At 38.2% G+C, this 26,178-nt stretch overlaps 2 protein-coding genes across 3 annotated transcripts in view; one reads left to right on the forward strand and one right to left on the reverse strand.

The window, feature by feature from the left end:
- The window catches only part of LOC118891157 (H/ACA ribonucleoprotein complex non-core subunit NAF1-like), a 159,961-nt gene extending 147,884 nt beyond the window's left edge, over positions 1-12,077 (reverse strand). The window contains exons 1-2 of the mRNA XM_036844823.1: positions 10,907-12,077; positions 7,105-7,187 (exon numbers count right to left, since the gene is read on the reverse strand). Coding sequence (XP_036700718.1) covers positions 7,184-7,187; positions 10,907-11,367 — 465 coding nt within the window. The 5' untranslated portion in view covers positions 11,368-12,077 and the 3' untranslated portion in view covers positions 7,105-7,183. The remainder of the gene's footprint in view (positions 1-7,104; positions 7,188-10,906) is intronic.
- Positions 11,170-20,531, forward strand: C2H14orf28 (chromosome 2 C14orf28 homolog). 2 transcript variants are annotated; one of them, XM_036844821.1, is made up of 5 exons: positions 11,170-11,289; positions 13,810-14,334; positions 16,097-16,186; positions 17,390-17,524; positions 18,389-20,531. In XM_036844821.1, the coding sequence occupies exons 2-5, from the start codon at positions 13,811-13,813 to the stop codon at positions 18,570-18,572; spliced, it is 933 nt and encodes a 310-aa protein (XP_036700716.1). In that variant the 5' UTR covers positions 11,170-11,289; position 13,810; the 3' UTR covers positions 18,573-20,531. The 2 variants fall into 2 exon arrangements, with proteins under 2 accessions (XP_036700716.1, XP_036700717.1); XM_036844822.1 differs by lacking the exon at positions 17,390-17,524.
- Positions 20,532-26,178: the final 5,647 nt, after the last annotated feature.

Below are 26,178 nucleotides of genomic sequence, written 5' to 3' on the forward strand. Positions count from 1 at the left end.
ACAACAAACAATCCAATTAGAAAATGGGGAACAGACATGAACAGACATTTTACTGAAGAGGATATACAGATGGCAAATAAGCACATGAAAATATGTTCAATATCACTGGCCATTAGGGAAACACAAATGAAAACCACATTGAGATAGTACTATACATCTATGAGAATGGCTAAAATAAAATGTTTAGTTATAACACCAAATGCTGGTGAGAATTTGGAGAAACTGGATCGCTCATACATTGCTTGTGGGATTGTGAAATGGTACAACCACTCTAGAAAAAAAAGTATGACAGTTTCTTACAAAACTATATATGAAGTTACCAATGACCCAGCAGTTGCACTCTTAATTATTTAGCTCAGAGAAATGAAAACTATGTACACACAAAAACCCATACACAAATGTTCATAGCAGCTTTATTCATAATTACCAAAACATGTAAAAAAACTCAAATGTCCTTCAACACATGTATGGTTAACCTGTAGTATAACCATAACATGGAATACTATTTAGTAATAAAAAGGAATGAACTATTGATACACACAACAACTTGGATAAATCTCAAGAGAAATATGCTGAGTGAAAAACCCACTGTGGTGGTTAAAGAATATCACAAGAGATTCTTGTGATGGAACTGTTGTGTATCTTGATTGTGCTGGTAGTCACACAAATCTACACATGTGATAAAATTGCATGGAACTAAATGTAAACACACACACACACATATAAGTGCATGTAAAACTGATGAAATCTGAATAAGGTCACTGGGTTATTATCGATATAAATTTCCAGGTTGTAATATTATACTATAGTTGTGCAAGATGTTACCATTAGGGTAAACTAGCTGAAGGGTACATGAGAGCTCTCTGTGCTATTTCTTACAAGTGCATATAAATGTAGAATTATCTCAAAATTGAACTTAAAAAAAAAAAGCTTCCAAAGAATCAAACTGATATGTAAGTTAACTGTCTGCCAGAAGAAAACACTCCATTAAGAACAACAAAATCTAGACTCACAACAAGATAGCATTCATTTTGAAGAGCATACTTTAAAAATTACTAGGCATGTAGAGAAGCAGGAAAATATATCTATAACTAAGAAAAAAAAAAAATCCCTCAGTAGAAACCAACCTAGAAGTGACTGAAATGATGAATTTACAGACAAGAATTTTATAATAGCTGTTAAAAATATAGTCAATGATTTAAAGGAAAACATTAATATAATCAAGGAAAAATAGGACATCTCAAAAATTTTTTTAATTGTTAAATACAAAAAGAAAGAAAAAAGATCCCACAACTGGAAAGATATAATAACTGAAATGAAAATCTTACTAAATGGATTTCACACCTGATTAGACTCCACTGAAGACAAGTAAACTTGACGAGAGGGAACTGAAAAGATCCTAAGCAAACACAGAGAAGAAAAACGGCTGGAAAAAAAAATGAACAGAGCCTTCGTGGATTATGAGATAATATTAAGTGGCTACCATATGTGTAACTGAGGAAGAGAAAGACATTGGCACAGAAAAATACATTTTTTCAAGATAATGGGAATTTTCTTCTTCAAAATTTCATGAAAAACATAAAACCAGAGAACCAAGAAGCTCAATGAAGCAAAGCAGGATAAGGGGGGAAAAAGCACATCATAATCAAATTTCTGAAAACCAAAGATAAAGAGAAAATCTTCAGCACATTCAGAAAAAAAAAAAAGAGATATTATACTCAGGGTCAGTAAGAATTACCACTGGCTTCTCAAGAGAAAGAATGCAAGTCAGAAAACAATAAAATGAATATTATCTTGGTGCTGAAAGAAAAAGGCTATCTAAGTTCTACATCTAGAATTTCAATAATAATGAATAATGATTAAAAATTAAAGCAAAAATAAAGATACTTTCAAAAATACAAAAGCAAAGAGAATTCATCATCAACATATGTTCCAGTTGTGTATTACTTGGTAATAAACTACTCTGAAACTCTGTGGCTTGAAACATCACACATTTAATTGTATTTTACAATATTATGAGTCATTTATGCAAGATGTGGTTAGGTGAGCCTTTTCTCTCCATTAACATCAATTGAGTTTACTTGGAGGTGTTCACTCATCTGATTTCATATACGTGGCTTCTCTTACATATCTAGCACAGTGGCAGAGATGGCTAGAAGGCCAGGCTAGGAAGAGACCATGGACCGAATGTTAGCGCAAGTTCCTGTGCCAGATGCACAGTGAGGCCAAACAAACCGAAACATCAGAGTTTGGAGCAGAAAAAGGGCTATTGCAGGGCCATACAAGGAAACAGGTGACTCGTGGCCCCAAAAAACCCAAACTCCCCGAAGGCTTTCAGCAAAGCATTTTTAAAGGCCAGGTAAAGGAAGGGGATCACAGGGTATGTGATCAGCTCGTGCGCAATTCTGATTGGCTGATGGTGAGGTAACAGGGCAATGTCACATCATCTGTCCTTAGGCACCAGCAAGTCTGGTGCTCATGGTCATCAAGTAACATCTTCCATTTGGTGGGGGATTTTCACATCTGTAAAACAACTCAGGAAATGTGCATCAGACACTTATTATCTAGGTACTTCAGAGAGGAACTAAAGCAGAGGATTTGGGGGAAGGGCCTGCCCCAGGAAGGCCCTGTAGGGTCCTGCTCAGTTACACAAGGAGCCTACATGCAGCCTCACCAACATGGGACCTCAGTGTGGTCAGACTTCTTACCTAGTGGCTTCAAGAGCAAGAGTTTTAGCAAATAAGATAGAATCTACATCGTCTTTTATGACCTAGACCCAGAATTCACAAAGCATTACCTCTGCTGTATCCTATTAGTTGAAGCAATCACAAGCTCATGCATTTTAAGAAGAACATAGACCTCTAGATGGGAGGAATGCCAAAGAATTTGTGGAAATGATTTTAAAATTGCCACTGTCTTCCCTCTGGCCAAAAATTATTTACATTCCTTCCTCATACAATATATATTCACCTCTTCCCAAGACTCTCCAAAAGTCTCATCCCATTATGGCATCAAGCTGAGGTTCAAAGTCCAGAATCTAGGACTTCCCTAGCGGTCCAGGGGATAAGACTCCGTGCTTCCACTGCAGGGGGCCCAGGTTCAATCCCTGGTCGGGGAACTAAGATCTCCAGGATCTTATCACCTTAATAAGCCCAGGTATGGATGAAGCTCCATAAAGTTTCTTAGGTTCAGATCTTGATCTGAAAACCTGCAAACTAAAGAAACAAGTTATCTGCCCCACACATATCCAAAATACAGTGGTAGGATAGGCATAGAGTAATTGCAATAAATAAATATCCATTTAAAGGAAGAAAACAGGAAGTCACCAATCCATTGAAATTCTAAAATCCAGCTGAGTATATGTTACCTGTTTGTGACTGGGGCCCAACCCTGCTCCCTGGGAATGACTTTCCATGATTTTTGGCTCTTTCCTCTGAGATCTTGGTTTTGCCCTCTAAGTCATTCTTCCGTCCCCATAGAGCTATCCCATTTCTGCAGCTTAGTTGCCTACTCAGCCTGCTTCCTGCCCACAGAAGTTTGAGGGTCCAAAAGATTTTTTTCATTTTGTACAGTCTGGTTTTCTCAGTAAAAGCTAAAATAACTACTATAAAAATTTGTGGATTTTTTGTGAGTCAATTTATAATTTATTCCATTAGATAAAAGCCATATACACAAATACCTTCTACATAAGTTCTTTTCTACCTTGGGCTCCATGTTGGGCTGCTGTGGGACAGTGTCCTTAATATTCTTAGGAGACTTGTTGTTTAAGATTCTTAGAAACCTTATTGTCTAACAATTGTTTGTTTAAACAATTGTTTACTGTTTACAACCACTTAACAACTTTACAAGGCCTTTTATCTGTTTCTGAACTCTTAACAAAAGATTTTACAATCACACCCTTGGCTTCATCTCTACCTTGAGTCCATGCTTTTCTAACAGGGCCTTGGATTTGATCTTTGTCCTGTGGCTCTATCTTACTTTGAGTATCTTCTACTGGGAGAAACTAAGGATAAGAAATCATTTAATTTTCAGATCTTGTTCTACACAGTTCCTCTAAATTCTGTTTGAAAATTGAATAATTCCTTCTTTAGTACAGCTTTGTCCACCCATACATTATGATGCATAGTTTAAACACAGATAAACAAAAAACAGTTGACACCTTGAACATTCTGCCTGGATATCTCCTAAGCCAGATCCATCAGTTCATTAAATATATTTTCTAATTCTCCACGTTATCACATTTGCTAAACCATCTGCCATGACATAACAAGAGCCTCCTTTCCTCGAGGTTCCAGTGACATTTTTCTTATTTTCCTTTAAGTCCTTATTGACACCCTCCTCGATGCCTATCAGGATTCCACTAACAGTCTTCTTGAAGCCCTTTCAACTTCTGCCTGACATACTGTCCCAAAGTCAATGCCACATGTTTTAGGTTTTTGTTACAACAGCACCCCCAATCTTGTTCCACTTATGTAATGCTGTATAACTATTCCAAAAATACATGAAAAAACAATGATTTTATTACATCTCACAATCAAGAAAATCAGGAATTTACGCAGGTTTTAGCTAGGTACTCATTCTATTCTTTGTGCCACCAACGTGTTATTGAATGCAAGTCTGTGTGCCCAGTGACGCACAGTGAGGCCGAACAATACCAAAACGTCAGAGTTTGGAGCAGAGAAAGGTTTATTGCAGGGTCATGCAATGAGACAGCTGGCTCATGTCTTAAAAACCCCAAATTCCCCGAAAGCTTTCAGCAAAGCTCTTTTATAGGAAAGGGAAGGGAGGGGTGTGGTTAGTTGTTGCAGACTTCTTGGTGTCAGATCCTTTGTTTTTGAGGTCAGGTTATGGTCAGGTCACAATGTTCCTGTAAACCTCTACCAAAAGAAATGTTATTCTCTGTTCTGACAAGAAAGGGCAAGATCCCAAGGCTCAACTTTCTCCCTCCAAGGTCCAGGCCCTGGCTAAGAGAGGGACCCTGTGCAGGCTGGTTATCCTGCCCGGGAGCATTCGTCCAGCACCCAGTCAGGGTCCTCCTGCCAGGGCCCAGGCCAGGCTGAAGAGGCAGATCTCAGCTGGTGGTGCCCTCAGGGCCAGGTCCCCAGACCCCACCCAGCCGTCATCACTGAGGGAGCCAGGTGCCCAGGACTCAGCCGGCCCTCAGGCTTTTCATTTAAACTGGAGAGAAGCAATTATTTAGGATCAATAGGAATACAAATACCAATCAGGTGAATTCCCAGCTCACAACAATTGCCCCTCTTGGAGAATAGCTCCAACCACAGAGGTGGACCTGAAGTAATGATGTGCAATGTGCTTGCAACTTAACCCTGACATTTGGCCACCTTCTAGGGGTAGATAACTGATCTAAGCTGGACCAATTTTTGAAATTTGCATGGAGAGACTGAAGCTGGGTAAAGCTGTTACCTTAAATAGCAGGGTCCATATACACCCATGGAGACCGCTGCCGCCGTTAGGTCACAGAAGCGGGGATAGGGGAGAGGTTCACTGCTGCTTCAAGGTCTGGGCCCGGCCAGTGGGTGACCAGTGGTGAGGGCTCTGGAGCTCTGCGGGATACAGCCTTCAGCCTGTCCCTGGGTCCCCAGCTCACCCGCCGGCCTGGAGGGCCCCTGGGAGAAGGCGGCCATCTCCCTCTCACTGCACTCTCTGCTGCGCAGACCACTGAGAGCTGATTGTTGGCGGAGCGGGACCTCTAACTGCCGCGCTCAGGGTCTCGTGCTTATGGTCAAGCGCTAATGGTTTCGTGCCCGCCCCACCCCTATTACCAAAGGAAGTTACTCAGTGGTATTCACCTGGCGAATGGGAGGCTTGGAGGGATCAAGACAGCTTCACTCATATATCTGGCACCATGGCAGGTTTAACTAGACTGCTAGGCTTAGCTGGCTCTGTTGACCAGAACGTGGTCTCTCCAGCATGGTGGTCTTCTCATATGGTGGTTCAAGTCTCTGAGAGCAAGTATCCAAGTAAATAAGACAGAAACCTCATGGTCTTTTATGACCTAGCCTCCGAAGTCCTAGCGTTTCATTTCTGCTGTGCTGCGTAGGTCAAAGAAACCCCTAGCCTACCCAGATTCAAGAGGAGGAGACAGAGACCCAATGTCTCAGTGGAAAAAGTGTCCAAGAATGTACAGCCATTTTTAAAAACCAACATAACAAATCTGTACTACAGGAAACGTTAAAGGAAGTTCTTCAGGCTGAAGTGAAATGATACCAGATGGAAACTTAGATCTATACAAAAGAATGAAAGGCACCAGAAATGGTAAATATGTAGGTAAATTAAAAGGACATTTTTAAATTGGACAAAAAATTATGTGCTATTTACAAAATAGAATACTTAACAGTAATAAGAATAATCTACATGGAACAACATGAATGAATCTCACAATGTTGAGAGAAAAAAGCTAAACATGAAAAGTACATATTGTATTATTCCATTTATATAATGTACAAAAACAGGCAACAACCAATCTATGCTCTTAAAAATCAAAAGAGTGGTAACTCGTGGGACAGCAGGTAATGACAGGAATGCGAGTTTGGGTCACCGGTAATGTTCTGTTTCTTGATCAGGGAGCTGTTTAGATATGTATGGTGGTTTAAAACATCTCCACAGATCCTTTGACACTCCTCCCATCAGAAAATGAAGACCAATTCCCTCTCTTTTAATATGGCTGGTCTTAGTGACTCACCTCTAGCAAACAGAATGCATTGGAACTGACAACATATGATTTCCAATGCTAGGTTAGAAAAGGCACTAGAATTTCCACCTGCCTCTCTTTCTTGGGACACTCACCCTTGGTACCCAGTCACCATGCTTTGCGAAAGTCAAGGAGTCACATGTAAAGGCCTTGTGGAGGTATTCTAGTCACAGACATAACTAAGTTTCCAGTCAACAGGTAGCATCAACAGCCAAACATGTAAGTGAAGGAAACTTCTGAGGATTCCAGCCCCCAGCCTTCAAATTATCCCAGCCAAGCCCTGACCGAATTGCAAATTCATAAGCAAAATAAATGTTATTTTAAGCCACTAAATTTAGGGGTGATTAGTTCTGCAAGTATATGTAACTAGAACATACAACCAGTGTGCTTACTTTGTGAAAATTCATTAAGCTGCATAATTATGATGTAGTCGGTCCTCCATATGCATGGGTTCCACATTTGCAGATTCAGTCAACTGCAGATGAAAAATATTTTTTTTAAGTTCCAGAAAGTTCCAAGAAGAAAACATGAATTTGTTGCACATTGGCAACTATTTACATAGCATTTAAATTGTATTAGGTATTATACGTAACCTAGATATGATTTAAAGTATGTAGGAGGATGTGCATAGGTTATATGCAAAGACTACTCCATTTTATTTAAGAAACTTGAGCATGCAAGGATCTTGGTGTCCCCAGGGATGGAGGAGGGCCTGGAACCAATTCCCCATGGATACCAAGGGGCAACTGTATACACTTTTCCGTACATATATTATACTTAGGTTTGAAATAAAAATCATATCCTGGAAACAAGCTCAAGTTTCTCATCAAATTTTTAGATTTTATTGAGAAGTTTTATATAAATTCAATATTTCATATCTCCCTAACACTTTGCCTTTTACTTACAATTACATAATATAAAGAAAAATAATGGATTTTTTTCACTGCATCCCATATAGACACCTCCTAATCTCCATCAGTTTATCCTTGCACACTGCCCAATTCTGATCATTTATCATGTGTGGATGTAAAAAAAGTTGGGAAGCACTGCTACAGGAGACATCTGCCCAGGACCTCTTCTTCTATAATATAGAGTCTCATTGTCCTTTGGGGAACTACCTCCCTTTGGGTGAATCAAGGTAGCTGAGACCTGATAATTGCTCAGCTTTTTAAAAAATCCTATTATACCTCACATTCTTCCAATAAATTTCTCATTTTATTTAAGTTAGCAATATTTAGTCTCTATTCTCTGGACAGTACCTACTGATACATAACTCCAGTGCTAGCACACTGTGATCTACACATAGTTGATGATGAACAAATAAAACACAAAATGTTTATAAAATGATATTGGACAACTGATTTTTGTCAAAGCACAAAGGCAACACAGTGGAAAAAGAATAGCCTTTTCAACAAATATTGCTGGAACAATTGGTTATCCATAGGTAACAAATATGAACCAAAATGCCTCATACCATAAATAAAAGTTAACTCAAAATGCATCATAGACCTAAACATACAGCCTAAACTGTAAAACTTCTAGAAGAAAACATAGGACATGGCCTTTTTGAGTTAGGTTAGGCAAAGATTTCTTAGAAATGACACTAAAGGCATAATCCATAAAAGAATAAATTGGACTTTACTAAAATTTAAAACTTCTGCTCTTAAAAATACACTGTTAAGAGAATGAAAAGACAAGCCACATACTGGGAGAAGATCTTTGCGAAGCATATATCTGACAAAGAACTTGTATCCAGAATATACAAAGAACTCTGAAAATTTAAGAAAACAAACAACCCAACTTTTAAAAAATGTAACAAAGATCTGAGCAGACACTTCACCAAAAAAGATATGCAGATGGCAAATAAGCACATTAAAGATGCTCAACATCATTAGCCATTAGGAAAATATAAATTGAAACCACAACAAGATAACACTATACACCTATTAGAATGGCTCAAATTACAAACGACTGACTACACCAAGTGTCCATGAAGACATTTTATTTTATGGAGGAAATGGAACTCAAATACACTTCTGATGGGAGTGTATTGTAAAATGGTACAACCACTCTGGGAAAAAATTTAGCAGTTTCTTAAAAAGTTTAACATACATCTACCTATGATTCAACCATTCCACTTCTAGATTTTTATCCAAGAGAAAAAGGAAATATATGTCCATACAAAGACTTGTACACAAATGTTCATGGCAACATTAATGTTAATAGCCCCAAACTAGACACAACCCAAATGTCCATCAACAGATGACCAACTGCAGTGCATCCATATAATGGAATATACTCATCAATAAAAAGTAATGAACTACTGGTACACAAAACAACATGGATGAACGTCAAGATAATGACACTAAGTAAAAGAAACCAGACCAGAAAAAATATAATACATACTGTCTGATTCTATTTATGTAAAACTTTAGAAAAGAAAAATGAATCTATAATGACAAAAAGTAAAATAGTGGCTGCTTAGGTGTGGGAGGCATGGAGGGATAAGAGAAAGAAATTACAAAGGCGCGTGAGGAAATTTGAGGATGATGGATTTATTCACTTGATTATAGTGATGTTTTCAAGGGGGTATACATATATAAAAACTTATCAATTTATACTCTTTAAATATGCTGCATATATTATGTCAATTATATCTCAATTAAGCTGTCTAAAAAAACCTTCAGCTCAGCCGTCAGATTTTGAAAGGAGCAGAAAGGATGCAGAATGGAAATCTTGGTTAAAGGTCTCAGTGAATTTTGTGAATTATCCAAGTATGCCAGGAATTCATGCTTCCTCTGCCTAGCCGAGCTTCAGCACAGTTTAAGGAGCCATCTCCCTGCTATTCTCCAGAAATGGTGACAACCGCCATTATTGGGTCTGTTTTCTGTTCGAAAATGACCCAATCAGTAAAAAACGAATTCTGTGTCTTGTGAGAGATTGTCAATTAAACATATAATCCACACTTATGAACATTTGTAAAGGGCTTTCTCCTTGCAAGATAATTTTAATATTGAGAGTGAACGTTTTGTATGTGAATTCCAATACAGACACACTCGTTATTTAATGCATCAGCACCTCAGTTTTCTCACCTGTGAAATGCCATAAGAAATAAGAAAAACCAGGAAGCTAAAAAGAGCAGATTTTGCCAGATTTATTAATTCTTCCTTTTTTGGGCAGAGCCTCTTTCTTCCCTCTCTGCTCTGAGAGGTGTCCATTTCTTCCCAACTCCACCAGCAGTAATTATCTTGAGTGAGTCAAGCTTCTCTCCCAGAAGTTTCATCCCTCTATCACTAGACTCCCCAAGAGAGGTCCAAGAGGAAGTTCCCTGCCATTGCCCTGGCTGGCCATTAAATTAGTCAAGAAGGTGTCCAAGACTCTACTGTGACTGGGTACCACACTGATGTCTTGGGCTGGCCTTGAGCTCTGTGCATTGTGTATTCTGGAGGTTGAGCTTCACTTTCCAGACAATCATTTTTTGTTGCACGGCAGGATGGGGAGTATCTCAACAGCATCCCCATTTCTAATTGCAAGTGGAGATAGTTTTCCAGGATGGCCTGTGTTCTCCGGAAGCAGAGCCATGTGGGCTTTGACTCTTTAAGGGAGGATACAAGAACTAGGACCCACAGAACAGGAAAAGTGGTTGTGTCCACAGACTGTAGCATTAAGAGGCTCTAGCTTCAATTTCCAGCTGTCAAAATGTGTGGGACTTTATCACCTCCAAAACTCAATTTTTTCATCTCTATAATGGGGCCAAAGCCATCTAATTTATTTAATTGTTATTAACTTCCATTATAAATTACAGCAGACTGGCCAATTATTAACTTGAACACTAAAAATAGCATTTAACACACTAACTCAATTTTTTATTAAATATATACTTAAATCAAATGCTTGAATAATTATAACTTACGGAGAAAACAAAGCTTTCCTCTTCTTTGTTAAGAATTTGAAAAGACGAGACGTAGAAGCAAACCAAAATCAAATCAAGTCCTAAAACGATATAAGCCTCAAGAAGCCAAGCAGGTTTGCCAACAAAGCTCCGCCTCCGTGCAAACTCTGCCCACTTCCGGCTGCCCCACCCACTTTCGAACACTGGAACACCGCCCCTCTCTGCGAGGTCCCGCCCCATGCACCTGATCCTGGTTCCCATTGGGCGAATACGAAAGCTGTATATATACCCAACACACGCACTTTTGGCAGGGGCGTCTTCGCGCCTGCGCAGCAGCATCGTCAGGCTGCTGGGCACTGGGACTGGGCACTGGGGACTGGGGACTGGGGGCTGGGGGGAGGGGGGCGGAGGTCAGGCCGAATCTTCCTCCGTAATAAGAAGCTACGCGTCCCGCGGTCCTGGCTCCGTGGGTCCGGTCGGATCGGGCCTGGGCGCTGGAGCTGCTGTGGCTGCCGCCGCGGCGAGTGCGATGGAGGCTGTGCCGGGGCCCAGCGGTCACACCGGGGGAGGCCGAGACTGCCGGAGGTTCTAGTAGATGAGGCGGCGGTGGCGGCACGGGTTCTCCATGAGCAAGCGGCGGCGGCGACGGGTGCGGGAGCACCGGCGGTTTTCGGTCCCCGGGGAGGTACGAAAAGTCGGCTTCCTGGTGGACGGAGACTGGCCGGTGTGAGAACGCCTTCCGCGGCCCGGCCCTCCCGCCCATTACCCGCAGTCCCAGGCGCTCATCGGGCCACTGCCTGGAGGCGGGCAGGGAACGCCCAGCTCTTTCACCGGCTCCAGATTCGGGGACCCGCCCGCCGTGCGCGGCCAGCCCTCAGTGCCAGGCCTTCCCCGGCTGCGGACCCGGGGCGGGGTGGGCGTGGCCGGAGTGCGGGGGGCGGAGGTGAGCGCCCACCGCGCGCCCAGCCAGTCCTTGCGCCCAGCCCGGAGGTGCTTCGAGCGGGAGCGCAGTGCCGTTTTCCAGATTATTTTGGGGCGCTGACTCGGTAGGGTACCCTTGGGACCCCCGAGCTGTTAGGGCGTCCGGCAGTCAATGCCTTGGGCAAATGGTCTGGTCCTCACGACCTGCGTGGAGTACAGATTGTCACCCTTGGAAACGACCGTAGAAGAAATGTGTCATTTTGCCAAGGAAATAGAAGTCCAGGGAGTTTTCCAGATTTATTCAAACTGGAGGGCCTGTTGAGGCAGGGGGAAAAAGCCAGCAGAATACCTTCTCCAGGGCTTCTAAACAATGTTTTTGACCGTGTGGCCAAACTTAAGACAATTTTAAGTAAAGCTCTTTGCAGCCATTTTTCCATCTCTTTTAGCCGCTTTTTTTTTTTTTTTTTTTTGGTAATTTACTTTGTAACAAATCACCACGGTACTGCAGAAGCTACACTGTCTTCTAATTCTTTCCATCCTCTCTTACCTCCTTTTTTTTTTCCCCCCACAAAAAGGCTAAAGAAATTAGTTTCATTTTATGTATGTGTATATATTTTTTAATATATATATATAATTGTAGTTTAATTCTCTTAGAGTGTAACTTGCTTTACAGAGCTATAGTTACTCATTTGGTCATGTCTAAAAGATAATTTGGCAAAAAATACTACAGAAATTTACAGTTCCTTTCCAGTGCAACATTTAGGAATCTGAACTCGGGGTCTTAATCATATGACCTTGCTACAGAGTTCTTTAAAATGCAACAGAAATCAGTCAAACCATGAAGAAAGTTATTTTCATTTTTAAAGTATTTAAGTGCCTTGTGATTTTTAAAAAATATGCTCTGAAGCATTTCTTCTTCATTTAGAAGAAACTGAGTTTGTGTTTCCTAGGCTCTAAATTTTCCACTCCCTCTTATTCCTAAGTGGTTAACTAGAGCCCACATGTTACCAACTATATATAAACATCTACACTTCAGGCTAAATATAGTGTTGAATATTTTAGAGTCCATAGTATCTTGCCGAAGTCAAAAATATTCTGTGTGTGTGGTAAAACTGAATTTTTAGTCTGCTAGTGTTACAAAATCGGTTTGAACTTAATTTTTCACACAAAACACATAGGTCTGCAACACTGAGTGTTGGATTCCTATTGTGCTTGGGAGGATGTGGCACTTGAAAAGATAATCAAAGTAAGACACTGACCTCAGTCACTAATTTCTCTGTTCCTATTCCTCGGATGCTTCCCATTTTCATGAAAACGGAAGGATGAAACATATTGGAAAACCCTGTGATGTTTTTAGTTTAGACATGTGTTTGTCCCAAATAAAGTAAAGCAATTTTTTCAATTCAGTTTCATTAGGACCTCATTCTTTAATTTTTTTCAATTTTGCTTTATATAACATACATATGACACCAACATGTTTATTAGAATACTGTCAATGATGTTAAAACCAAGTGCTTAGCTATCCTCAAGTTTGGGGGAAAGATAGGTACCAGTTTAAATAGGGAGGACACCTCAGTTCATTCCCAAAACATGCAGAGAGGAATCAAGATAATTATCAAGTTCTGAATCAGCTCTTCCCAGCATGGCCTCTGTAGTTAAAATGATAGGATATCTAGCACGGTCCTAAATTTCAAGTAAAAATCCCAAAGTGCATAGAAATGATTTTTGTTTTAGCTGTGCTACTATTCAATTAAGTTCTCACAATTACTCTTCATATGTTGTCTTTCAAAGCCAGTTGGTCATTATTCTGTAGCCCAACAAAGCATTCCATTATCAATTTCATAAGTGAAACCACACATATTATCAAGAAAATGAAGTACAGCTTATATTTTGAGGGGAGGAAGAGGTTTACATTAGGAATACACCCAACCAAATTTAGACTGTATCTTATAGTTTTATTTTTATTTAAGATTTTTTTATTACAGGGTTTTCCTCTATGACTGATAAAATCTGCAATATAATTAATATAAAGGCCTATCAAATGACCATTCCGTACCTCAAGAAAAGGTTGCAGCTTCTTAAATGGTCTTTCCAGAGACCATGCAGGTTGCCAAAAAATGGCTCGTAGCTTAAGTTGTTTTTAAATTTTTTTGTTACATTGGGGGTCCATCTAACCAAATTTAATTTGAATCTTTAGATACCTTTATTTTCATTTAAACATATCTCATGCATTTAAAATATAAAGTCAAATTTACGAGTACTATCTTAAACTTTTAAAATGCAGGATGAAGACACTGTTTGAAGAGATCAAAGCATCAATTAAAAATAACTATAACCAAGATCGCTCATTTTGGAGGCCTGTTCTTCCTTGGGGAGGTGTTTTTACTATCAAAGCTGGCCGCAAAGCAGTATCCTGTACACCACTCTATGTTGAAATAAGACTGAAAAATACCTGCACCATAGATGGATTCTTGATGTTATTGTATGTTATTCTCAATGAAAATGAAAATTTCCCCAGGGAACTCTCTCTTCATTTAGGTAGAGAGTTTATAGACTGTTTTCTTTATTTAATGGACACCTACAGTTTTACAACCGTGAAGCTACTTTGGATTTGGGACAAAATGGAAAAACAGCAATACAAATCTGAAGTTCATAAAGCTTCATTAATAATTGATTTGTTTGGGAATGAGCATGATAATTTTACAAAAAATCTTGAAAATCTCATGTCGACCATACAAGAGAGTTACTGTTCCAACTGGCGATGCCCAACTCGAGTGCAGGAAGATCAGCAGCGCACAATTAATATAAAGTAAGTTGCTCTAAAGTCTGTTTTGTCACTTTTAGCAAAAATAGTATACTTTTTTATAATGAATGATATATAGAGAGATAGGGAGGTAGGTAGATAGATATAGTCAAAGTACTTCTTAAAGTACAGACCTGTGTAACAACTTACACATAAAGCAACCACGCAAATGCAAGACTCTTTATTAGGTCCCATGACAAAAATGTAACTCTTCTATTACATCCAAACATCTCAGAATTTACTTTACAAAACCAATTGATAACTATTTCACTTGCAAAGTAATGAACTATTCAGTATGCAAAATGTTTTCCTCTTGCTCAGAATTTACTAATATGACTGTGAAGATAACTAATTCCTTGTGTCACAAATTTAACCTCTTGAACAACACTTATTACTATATTGGGATGTTTCACTCTGAATGGATCTCTGTCAGGTAGGCTAGTTCTACGTGAACAGGAAGATTGAAAGTACTCCATGTCATGGCCAGGGCATAATTAGAGACAGGAACCCCAAACTTGGAATGTTAATACCTGAAGAGGACCTGGATGTGAGGAATTTTTCATTGGCTAGGAAAGGTTCTGATAGCTTGCTGAGTAGTTTTGGCTTTCGGAGAGAAGAAAGACCTCCAAGCTAGTAAATGACAGGGAAGAAGGCCAAACTGGCAAGCCCTAGTAGAGTATTGGGAAACATTAATGCCCCCAGGGAACATGAGCAAGAAAAGGGATAATTGCCAGTGGAGAAAAAAAACAGGACAGAAAAACAGACCCAAACACATTGCTGTCAGAAAGCCTACTTGGCCCCGTGGTCCAGGAAAACAGACCCAAACACATTGTCAGAAAGCCTACTTGGCCCTGTGGTCCAGAAAAACAGCCTAATAGATTTGCTCACTTTTGGGAATGTATGTCACATACCTGAACTTATTAAATTCACATTTTCTGTATAGCATATTTAGTTTAATACTATATTATAACATCATGCTACTTAGGGAAAGCTGAAGATATGTTATTTTTTTTAGGGTCTACCAATTAATGTCTCTCTTGTTCTGAAATACACTTTGTCCATTTTCCTGTATTGCTGATATGATGATGTTGGTTTTGAAATCTCCATCAGGGGAAAAAATTGTTACTCTAAATCATAATGGACTAAAAAAAGTGTTTTAGAAATTTGCCTTGTTTTTAAAAAACTAGTATCTTTTTATATGTATATCTTTTGAAACTATAATGAAATATTTACAATCCTATATTAATACTAGTATTCTTTGCTTCTCAATAAAATATTTTTCATTATACTCTATATAACTTTTTAAGACTTTTGCCTTTTTTTTAATCCTATGTTTAAAACAACCTCTGAAGTATATAGGAAAATTTTTTTTTTTAACAAATCAGGAAGCTGAGACCAACAATGTCTGTAACTTGCATTGAGTCAGGTAACTAAGCAGCTTCTCTCCTAATTCTGGGTCCTGCTTTCTTCTGTCAAGACCAGAATCCACTCTATTGAATCCTTTCGGAAATTTTTAAAGTAACAACTGCATGTTTTAGGATCAGTTTACAGAAAGATTTAATGTTTCTTGAAAGCTTCATGCATTAATGTTTATTAAGTTCAACTGGTTTCTATACTGTCTATAAGAAATACAAAGATGAGTAACAGAGGTTATACTTTGATATGTGGTTTGCTAATAATGAATGACCTGTAAAATTTGTTATCCTAATAATGTATTTACATGTAAAATATTGAAGCAGTTCTTACATGCATTTTGCAATTGTTATAGTCCTCCCCAAGAAATTCCACATGGAAACTTGATACGACTGGCTGTGGATGAGTTATTCTGTTCCAGGATTGAACTGTGTGAAGAGTGTGGGTGAGTGTATGATAGACATTTAAGATGAAAGTATTTGTATGTTTTTTATAAAGAAACCTGGACTGGTATGTTCTTTGATGTTAATATTTTATGAAATAGCAGCTCATAAGTATTTAGAAAGCCTAATATTTTTGGAATTTTAACACCTTCTAGTTTACTATGCTATTTTATGCTGTGTTGTCATTGTCAATATCACTTTATAGAATATAATACTACAGTTACTTGATGAATACAAAGCAAATGCCTTTTCTTTTTTTCCCCACTGCTGAGTAGGTACAATAAAACCTTGGTTAACCGGAACCCAGCTAATCGGGACCCTCAATTAAGTGGATTTTTTTCTGCACTCCTCATTTAGGAGAAAGAGGTAAATGACAACCAAAAAGTTCAACGTGGTTAAAAGTAAAAGAAAAGAAAAGAAAAAGGAAATCCAAAGGGGCAGAACATATTCATCCCAGTCTCAACAATTTTTATATCTACAGTATTGTACAATGAGAATTAATATTTAGAATGATGATCCTACACCTAATTAATCACAAAAGAAGGAAAGAATAAAATACCTTCAGTTAATTGTACTTAAGTCCAGAAAGTGAACTAGTGTATTTTTGCAACAAATACTGAAACAAAATGGTTTTCTGGTAACTTAGTTTAGTCAGTGTTTTTTAACCAAAATACTGTGCCCTGAGCATTCCGGTTAATCGAGATTTTACTGTATAATTGTGTTTGTTTTATTCTGATCCATATGCTTAATACCTGATACTACTAAGAAAACAGAATTTGCTTCATCCTAATAGCAAAAGGAAGCAATTAGGGAATTTCATCCAGTCTAAAGACGACTGTAACACTCATCTTATTCCCTCTCTGCCATTATTCCCATTTGAAACCAGCCTAGAGAAAGAAAAATGTATTTACAAATAAAAACTTTTCTATCAGTCTAAAAGATACATGTTTTTATAAGCTTAGATACACATAGCTAGCCTTTCCTGGAGTTTTAAAAGTATCATTTCCTATATAGAGAATCTCAAAGTTTATTAACTCTGGGAATTAGGCATATAAGGTATTAATATAGCCATACTGTTGATATATACCCATACCTGAAATAGATAATTATGCTTATTATGAAATTATGTAATAAAGGCAACCCGGAGTGGTAAAAGGCAGCTTTGTCCCAAGTATAGTAAAGTTCATGCCTATTTTCAATTTTAGGTGTGGTGGCTTAAGGGAATTTTCCCAACGAGTGTTCTGCCACGGGGCACCCCCTTTTGTTGTCTTAAATATGCAGCATTGGAAATCTGAAGATCTGGCATATGTACCCTATTACTTGGATTTATCTGATCACAAGTAGGTGTTTTTTTGTTTGTTTTATAAAACTAGTAAAAAATAAATTTATTTCTATATTTTTCTGCTATTCTATCGTGATTTTGAGCAGCCCTTAAGGGAAATACATATTGTTGGAAAAGTCATAGCTGTCTCTAAATTTATGTATCCTGGATAAGGTCAGAATCTACTGCAGGGAGTCATTGCTGGCAGTGTGCATAGTGGTTAGGTGCTTAGACTATGGAATAGACTATGGAATAGCCCTACCTTACAAGCTATGTGACCTTGAGCCAGTAACAACCAGTTTATACATCAGTAAATAACACCTGGGTATAAATCAATTTTCTTGTCTATTGAACAGAGATAACAGTATCTATCTGGTGCCATTATTGTGAGGATTTAATAAGATAGCACATGTGAAGTGTTTAGTACCTGAGACATAGTAAATAGTAAATTCTGGTTGGCTATTACTTGTATTTCAAGTCAAAGTAGTGTATAGTATGAGGTCATCATTTAAACATAAAATGTTACTGTCATCATTAGATTAAGATATCTGCCTACAAATTAGGACATACAGGGTTCTTTTAACTTTTTGCCTTAAAAATTTTCTTGTGTGTGTTTTCTCTTATATAACAGAACCATGCAGATTATGGGTTAATCTGTTAAAATATGCTTTTAAAACTTCTTAAATTATATCAATTTTTAAAATTCTTAAACATCTTTCTCCAAATTACCAATTATAATACATGATTTTTACAGATGGATATCTTTTACAGAGAATAGAATGCAAATAATCTCAGTTTTTTATTAGTTAAGAATTTAGGGAATGTTTTTCTCAAGAACAAAGTATTGTGATTTTTCTTCTACACTTTGTCATTTAATTTGCAGGTATTTGTTGGAAGGTGCCACATTGTTTAACAAAGAGGAACATCATTATTCTGCAGCTTTTCAAATTGATGGACATTGGATGCACTATGATGGCCTCAGAAATGTGAATTTAATTTTGTTAAATAAACCCCCAGAGTTTCTCCTCTTGTCATCATTAGTTTATATTCGAGCAACAGAGAAATAAATATAGACTGATGCTAAATTAAATTGTTTTCCCTCCTGCCCATGCTCCCCCAGATGAAGGGCTTTTATTTTGTATATACTTGGTATCCAAGGAAATAGTTCAGCTATATTAGTTTCAGAGGTGTATTATCTAGTGTTTAGCCCCAGGTATATAGAGAATCTATGCAAAAATGTTTGTATTTCTTTTTTCTATATCCCAGGTTATTTTTATACAAGCATATTTTATGTTGAAATAAAATATATCCTGTAGCCTTTGTATATGTACCTCAAAGGTTTTTTACAGTTCTGTCTTTGAATCCGAGAAAATACTTCATCATTTGAATTCTCAGTTTTTCTTTTTGGATATCCAAATAAAACCTGGGTATAAGTCAATTTTCAGTTTATATAAATTTAACAGTTCAAAATGTATCTGACTGTGTTTATTTGCCCTACCTCACTATAATCCAAAGTGCACTACTGGATCTAGTATGGATTTGAATGTACAACTTATAGATGGCTTAGTCTATTTTACCTGTTGATTTGCCTAATGTTCCTGCAACAGTTTTTTAAAATACTTTGGTGAGAATGTTTTTCTGGACTTCAGTTATTTCTTTGTAATGGTAAATTACTTTAACCACTTGTTAAAGTATTAAAAACCTACCAGTGGATTTTAACTGTTAACTAAGCTCCCAAACTTATTGTTACAGATAAATTATATAACTAATCTAAATGTTTAAATTAAATGTAATAGGAGTTCTCTAGTAAAAATTTATTTTGCAGATAAGACAATTATAAAAAAAAAATGTTAGGCAAACTGTATGTTTACTAATGTTGGATGAATAATGTAAATGTAATTTAAATATGGATTTAAGAGAAAATGGGTGCCTGGGAATACAGTTGACCCTTGAACAACTCGGGGGCTGGGGCCCTGACCCCCCACGCAGTCAAAAATCCCCATGTAACTTTACAGTCATCCCTCCATATCTGTGGTTCCACATCCTCGTATTCAAACAGCCTCGGATCATGTAGTACTGTAGTACGTATTTATTGAAAAAAATACACGTATAACTGGACACACACAGTTCAAACCCATGTTGTTCAAAGGTCAACTGTATTTCTCTTCCTAGTAAGTCATATTGGCACAGAGGAAAAAATACGTAAATTTTGGGGATAACATCTGTGTGCTCCCTTATAAGTAGTAAATTGATAGCATGAGGCTTTCTTTGATTTGTAATATAAATCACCAGAAATTTATAGTTATCAGAATATTATGTTTCTTTTCAAAGACCCTAAGTTCTCTTTTCCTTTTGCAATTTAAAGGAAAAAAATAAGTAATGTTCTCAAGGGAAAATACTTTTTGAAATCTATCATCATTTATTTTAGTGTTTTAAATAAATAGTCCATCCTAGGTTTTGGGTTGAGATTGAGCGCAATATATTTGGAGATTTCTACACAGCAACACAGTTCACTGCCATATACCAAATTGCTAAGGTTTAATTCAATAAATTAAGTCTTACATTGCATTGGTGCCATGTTGAGATAACTTACTGAAGAATGAATAAATGTGAGTGCAACGTTGATGAGGATGCCTTTTTATTTTGTGTAAAAAAGGAATATTCATAGTATTTGCTCAAAATAGTGATCTATTTTATTAAAAAAATTCACCCCAGAGTTTATTTAAATTGTTCCCACATGTATTTAAATAGGATTTGATTTATAGTAAACTTTTCTGGGGACACCTTACTGCATGAATCAACTGCATGTATCAAAGTATACAAAAACACAAATATTAGCATATACATAAATGGTATCATTAACAAAATTATTCCTGATGCAGATTTATTCTTTTATGAATTGCACTTTATTTGGAATAATACTAGTTTGTCACGAAACAATGACTTACCTACCTCACAGGGTTGTTGTGAGGATTAAAATGTTTGTTAATATCTTGACTACCTTGAACATGCTAATAAAAAGAAATATTTTTTCTACCTCTTTCATGTACAGGCAAGTCTCCTAGATTCTCTATCACTAATGACCTTTTCAGATCTTTTTAAAAATTACTTAAGCAGTAGCTCATATCAGTAACGGAATTAATGTGTAATGAAATTTAAGTATGCCTTCTGGGCCCCAGATGGTTAGGATTTAAGGATAATAGGAATTTTGCTGTTATGGTGGTAATTGAAGAAATTATTCCCTGCTGACCAAATAGTGGGTAGAAAAGGGATGAAAAAATATGAAGTAAACAAGATTATCACAAAATGTGAAGCTGAGGGTATGGAAAATTTTGTATAACCTTAAACAGAGAAATCAGAATGCTGGGGGTGGGGATGGGCAAAAGATACGAGGGAATAATCAGAATACGTTTTTAATCAAAGTGCCACAAATCACAACTATACCTATGGGGAGAGCAGAAATGATTTTCAAACCCTCACCTCAAGCAAAGGGAGATAAAGAACAAATAAAGCAAATTTAAGGGGAAATCTCCAGCATTTAAGAAGTCTCCAACTTCTCTTCAGCCAAAGAAGCTTTACCCGCCCCCCACCCAAAACTTAACAAATAATCTTAGATTTATCCTTCAAAGTAGCTTTTCATTATTTGGGTTGACTTAACATCTGAGGCATTGTCACTGGATCGGATCCAATCAAAGAGAAAGAGGAACAAAAATCACCACCACGGGCATGCTTACTAGGGTGAATCCTAGGTTCTATTTCATTCTTAAGAGTATGAGCAAACAACTAAGCTATATAAGCAGATGACTACTGTGGCACATAAAAAGCTGTACATATTGAGCATATATCAACAGTTTAGTTTTATAATTAAATGAGTTAATAACATTTAATTATTTGACAATAATTGTAATGCATTATACCTAAGCAGGAAAGGTAAACAGTTCATGTAAAAATGACTGCAATTACTACTGCTAAACTCCAACCTAAGCAAACATTTATATTCTTCTCACCTTCCTTTGTTAAAATCAAAAGTTAAGATCACATAGCTTTTGAAGTTCATTTTAACGACTTGATGCCTTACTAACAAACAGGGTTCCTACCCACCCAACTGGCCCAGGGTTCACTGTCTGGTCAACTGGACAGCCTTTAACTTCAAATTTAATTTGATCTCAGGGAAAACAACCTTTTACTTTATTTCTGGGAAGTTGAGGAAGTTGGTGGGGAGGCCTCTGTAGCTAGAAGATTTCTTTATATGCTGATATCTACCTGAGGATATAAAATTATTTACCCTCAAAGAGCAATCAGTTCCACAGTCCATCCATTGTTTTCTCAATGAGGTCTATAAGGTATCAAAAGGAGTACCACTGAAAATGAAAAAGTGAGCTACTCTGATAAGGCCCTCAAAAATGATGTGGTATGGAACAAGAGCTTGAGGAGCCAATGAGCTGTGCAGACAACAGTGTGGTAAAATTAGAAACCTGCTGTTTGTACGCTTAGCTATATTTTTATTACTTGCTTGTTTTCCCTTTGAATTTTGTAAAGTCTAATTTTTCAGATGATTATAAAAATAATACATAAATCAGTAAGAAATCAATAAACCCAAAAAAACTGTAAAGAAGAAAATGATCATCCATGATTTCTCCACCCAGTGATAATCATTGGTTCATACTGGTAAAGACTTTTTGAAAAGTACAGCATGGCTCCACAGTACTGAAGAAAACTAAGAACCAAGGAGTTCGGGCTTTGAAGAAAGAAGTGTATACCCTTGGGGGCCAGCATAGCGGTGATAGAAGTAATCAGCTTGACAAAATGTGTACAGGAAAGTGAAACTCTGAAGGAAACTGCAGTGGCCACCTGTTCAGACATTTCTTTCTACCTGGACACTTGCCTTCAGATGCTTTTATTTTCTCAAATCTTCAAGAACTCATTATTCTACTTTATGAAAGATGTCATTCCTTTACGTTCCCCTACCTACATTTCAAAACTAGTATCCCAGGTGCCAGAGTTGGGAAGCAAGAAGACCCTGATGGTATAGACTGTCCCCAAACAGATACAACCAAATAGATTTTCTATATTTCCCTGTTAATCTAACAGAGAGTGTAACAAAGAAAAATCAAAGTACACTGAGCATAATTAGCTTGCTTTAAGAGTAGAGTAGGAAAAAGTTGGCTGAGAGAGTTTGTGAAGAGGGGGGAAACCAGCACGATAAATAGTTCTGCATACCCAACATATGGGAAGGAAGGAAAGGAGAAGAGGAGTGAAGGCAGGAAACACAGGAGAGTTGATTTGTGCTCAGGTCAAGAAGACACCAGGTTAAAGCTTAAATGAAATGGTTAGATGGTTAGGGAAATCTTTGCCCAAGCAGGCTAAGCTTGATTTGAGGGCTACAAGCTGGAACAAGTCAACAGCAGACGTACTTTCTCTGCAGCATCCATTTAATACATACTTAATATCCACTACTTGCTAATAGAATTAGAAATGATTTCTGCCCTGGAGGTATGCACATGTCTAAAAAGGGGGAACGGTGAGTCAATCAATGATGACTGTACAGAGGGAAGTACTATGGCAGGGTGAGCACCTCAGGCTCTGAGTACAGAGGAGGGACAGTTCTACAGACAACTGCTGTGAGGTCTTTGAAACAGTCCTTTCCCAGTTGCTACCTAGCATCCCTGGAGGAGGTTTTGGAGGAAAGAGACTACAGATTGTTCAACTTGTGATTTCAAAGGCAATTGTAAGGTCCTATTGAAACCGCACAACTCAGATTGGGACTTGAACTACTGCATTTTAATTGAGATCACACACCAGGTCTCAGGACTTAATGAAGCTCAAGTTCTTTATGTTTTGTCACAAAAAGAGTTCAGTGAGAGACAAAGTGATAGGTAAGAAGTGGATTTATTTAGAGAGATACACATGCCATAGAATGTGGTCCGTCTCAAAAGGCAAGAACAGCCTTGGGAGAAACACAGTCCACAGACAGACTGTGGGCCATCTCAGAAGGCAAGAGACCCCAAAATACGGGGTGGTTAGTTTTTATCAGCTGGATAATTTCACAGGCTAATGAGTGGGAGGATTAGTCCAACTATTTTGGAGAAAGGGTGGAGATTTCCAGGAATTGGGCCACCACCCACTTTTTGGCCTTTTATGGTTGCTCTCAGAACCATCATGGCGCCTGTGGGTGTGTCACTTAGCATGCTAATACATTACAATGAATGTATAATGAGGCTCAAGTTCTACTGGAAGCTGAATCTTCTGCCATCTTGGACCTAGTTGGTTTCAACCAGTTTTTGTTGTGTCCTCAATGGCTATGTCATTCTTTTAAAGGTTGTGCCCTGTCCCCTTTCCTTCTGTTTCATTATTGCCTCTACATCTAACTTCAAAGCCTAACCATTTTTAATTTCCATTAGAAAGCTATAAATCCTAAAATTAAAGATAAAACAAATTTCAAACCCCATCAAATTTTTTTTTTTGATTGATTGATTGATTGCTATGTTGGGTCTTCATTTCTGTGTGAGGGCTTTCTCTAGTTGCGGCAAGCGGGGGCCACTCTTCATCGCGGTGCGCGGGCCTCTCACTATCGTGGCTTCTCTTGTTGCGGAGCACAGGCTCCAGACGCGCAGGCTCAGTAGTTGTGGCTCACGGGCCTAGTTGCTCCGCGGCATGTGGGATCCTCCCAGACCAGGGCTCGAACCCGTGTCCCCTGCATTAGCAGGCAGATTCTCAACCACTGCACCACCAGGGAAGCCCCAAACCCCATCAAATTTTAAAAGAAATTTATTGTAGCTGAAGTTTTCCACAAAGAATTAATAATATCAAATATTTTCTAATTCTCATTGGAGGGAAGATAACTTGAGGAAAAACTGAGACAGCCATTGGGACCAGTCCTCTTTAAATACTCCTGGACTTGTGGAGGGACAGGATTGGTGATTCCAAACTCTTGCCATTTTCTTCATGAACACTAGGTGGCAGAAGCTCCCCAGTATAGAACGTAAAGGCCGGAGCAAGACCCATTCCTGAACTTTCTGGCCTTTAAAATTTGGGCAAGGCAAGTACAATTTTCCATCAGTTCTATGACACTATAAGCACTCATAGCTTGGGGATAACATACAATGGTGTTGTCTTTGATGAGGCTGACTATGCTTTCTGCCAACAACAACCCAGCTCAAATTATACCTGTAAATTGACTTCTGGGATTTCTTCATCACTTCCACAAACCTCATGTTTCTGGCCTCCTCTCTGCTTTCTTCAGCTCTTCTTTGAAAAGGGTTAGGAATTCCTGTCCCTAGAGAGTTTATGGAAATGACAGAAGACTTAATTCAGGATTGACATTTTTCACCTAGGAAAAAAATAATGGAATTTCAGACTTTTGAGGTGAATCGTGTTACATGATCACATTACCAATGGATTCTCTTTATTACCATCAGTTCTCGACTACTGATTTTCTTGATGTCAATTAGGGGAAAGAGTATGGCAGTTAAATGCCTAGACTCTGAAACCAAATTGCCTGGGTCCAAATTTGGACTCTGTCATTAGTTGTGTGGCTTTGGTCCTATTACTTAACTCTTCTGTTCCCAGTTTGCTAACTGTAAAATGGAGATAATAATAGAATATATCTCATAAGGTTGTGGTGAAGATTTGATGAATTATTATTATAGCACTTAGTGCCCAGCACACAGTAAGCACCATGAAAGTGTTTGCTACAGTTGTTTTTGTTTTTTGTCTTGGCTGTGTTGGGTCTTGGTTGCTGCGCGTGGGCTTTCTCTAGTTGCTGCGAGCAGGGGCTACTCTTCCTTGCGGTGTATGGGCTTCTCATTGCGGTGGCTTCTCTTGTTGAGGAGCATGGTCTCTAGGCACGTGGGCTTCAGTAGTTCTGGCTCGGGGGTTCTAGAGCGTAGGCTCAGTAGTTGTGGCGCACGGGCTTAGTTGCTCCGTGGCATGTGGGATCTTTCCGGACTAGGGCTGGAACCCGTGTCCCCTGAATTGGCAGGCGGGTTCTTAACCACTGCGCCACCAGGGAAGTTCCACTACAGTTACTGTTGACTCCTCTTTCAATATTCTATTTTTTAAAATATTTATTTTTTTATTTGTTTAGCTGCGCCGGTTCTTAGTTGCAGCATAAGGGATCTTTTAGTTGAGGCATGCGAACTCTTAGTTGCGGCATGCATGTGGGATCTAGTTCCCTGACCAGGGATCAGACCTGGGCCCCCTGCATTGGGAGTGTGGAGTCTTAGCCACTGGACCACCAGGGAAGTCCTCAATATTCTATTAAGAAATTAGTAGATAAGTAGTGCTGCTGCAGAAGATGAATAAATTCTGTGTGAAGATTTCAAGTTTGTTGGCTGAAAACCATTGCTGCTATTTCTGTGGCAAATAAGCTCACAGAACAAACTATAATATCAGAACAGTAAAAAAAAAAAAAAAAGTTAAATTCATGAATTAGTTTGAAAAGCAAAAACAAATAAAGCAGAAGTAAAAATGTTGGAGGAAAGTGAATAGCTTAAATTTTCCTAGATACTAAATAATAATGAAATATCATATCTTGTTCCTGCTCAAAATCGTTTATCTACCAGATACAGTCCAAAATAGTTTATCTGCCATCCGGCTCTAAAACTTTTTGAGACATAGTCCTCTAATCATTGGAAACACCTACTTTATTAGATTCTAGGACCCCTGCTTACT

This window comes from Balaenoptera musculus, chromosome 2 (assembly GCF_009873245.2).
Source record: "Balaenoptera musculus isolate JJ_BM4_2016_0621 chromosome 2, mBalMus1.pri.v3, whole genome shotgun sequence".
In the NCBI taxonomy this organism is placed as follows: Eukaryota; Metazoa; Chordata; class Mammalia; order Artiodactyla; family Balaenopteridae; genus Balaenoptera; species Balaenoptera musculus.

Bases quoted from the DNA above. Each gene is read 5' to 3' on its own strand.
- C2H14orf28 (XM_036844821.1), top strand. From the start codon at position 13,811: ATGAAGACACTGTTTGAAGAGATCAAAGCATCAATTAAAAATAACTAT. The intron at 14,335-16,096 runs GTAAGTTGCTCT...CAATTGTTATAG, and splicing joins CAGCGCACAATTAATATAAA to TCCTCCCCAAGAAATTCCAC. The intron at 17,525-18,388 runs GTAGGTGTTTTT...TTTAATTTGCAG, and splicing joins TTGGATTTATCTGATCACAA to GTATTTGTTGGAAGGTGCCA.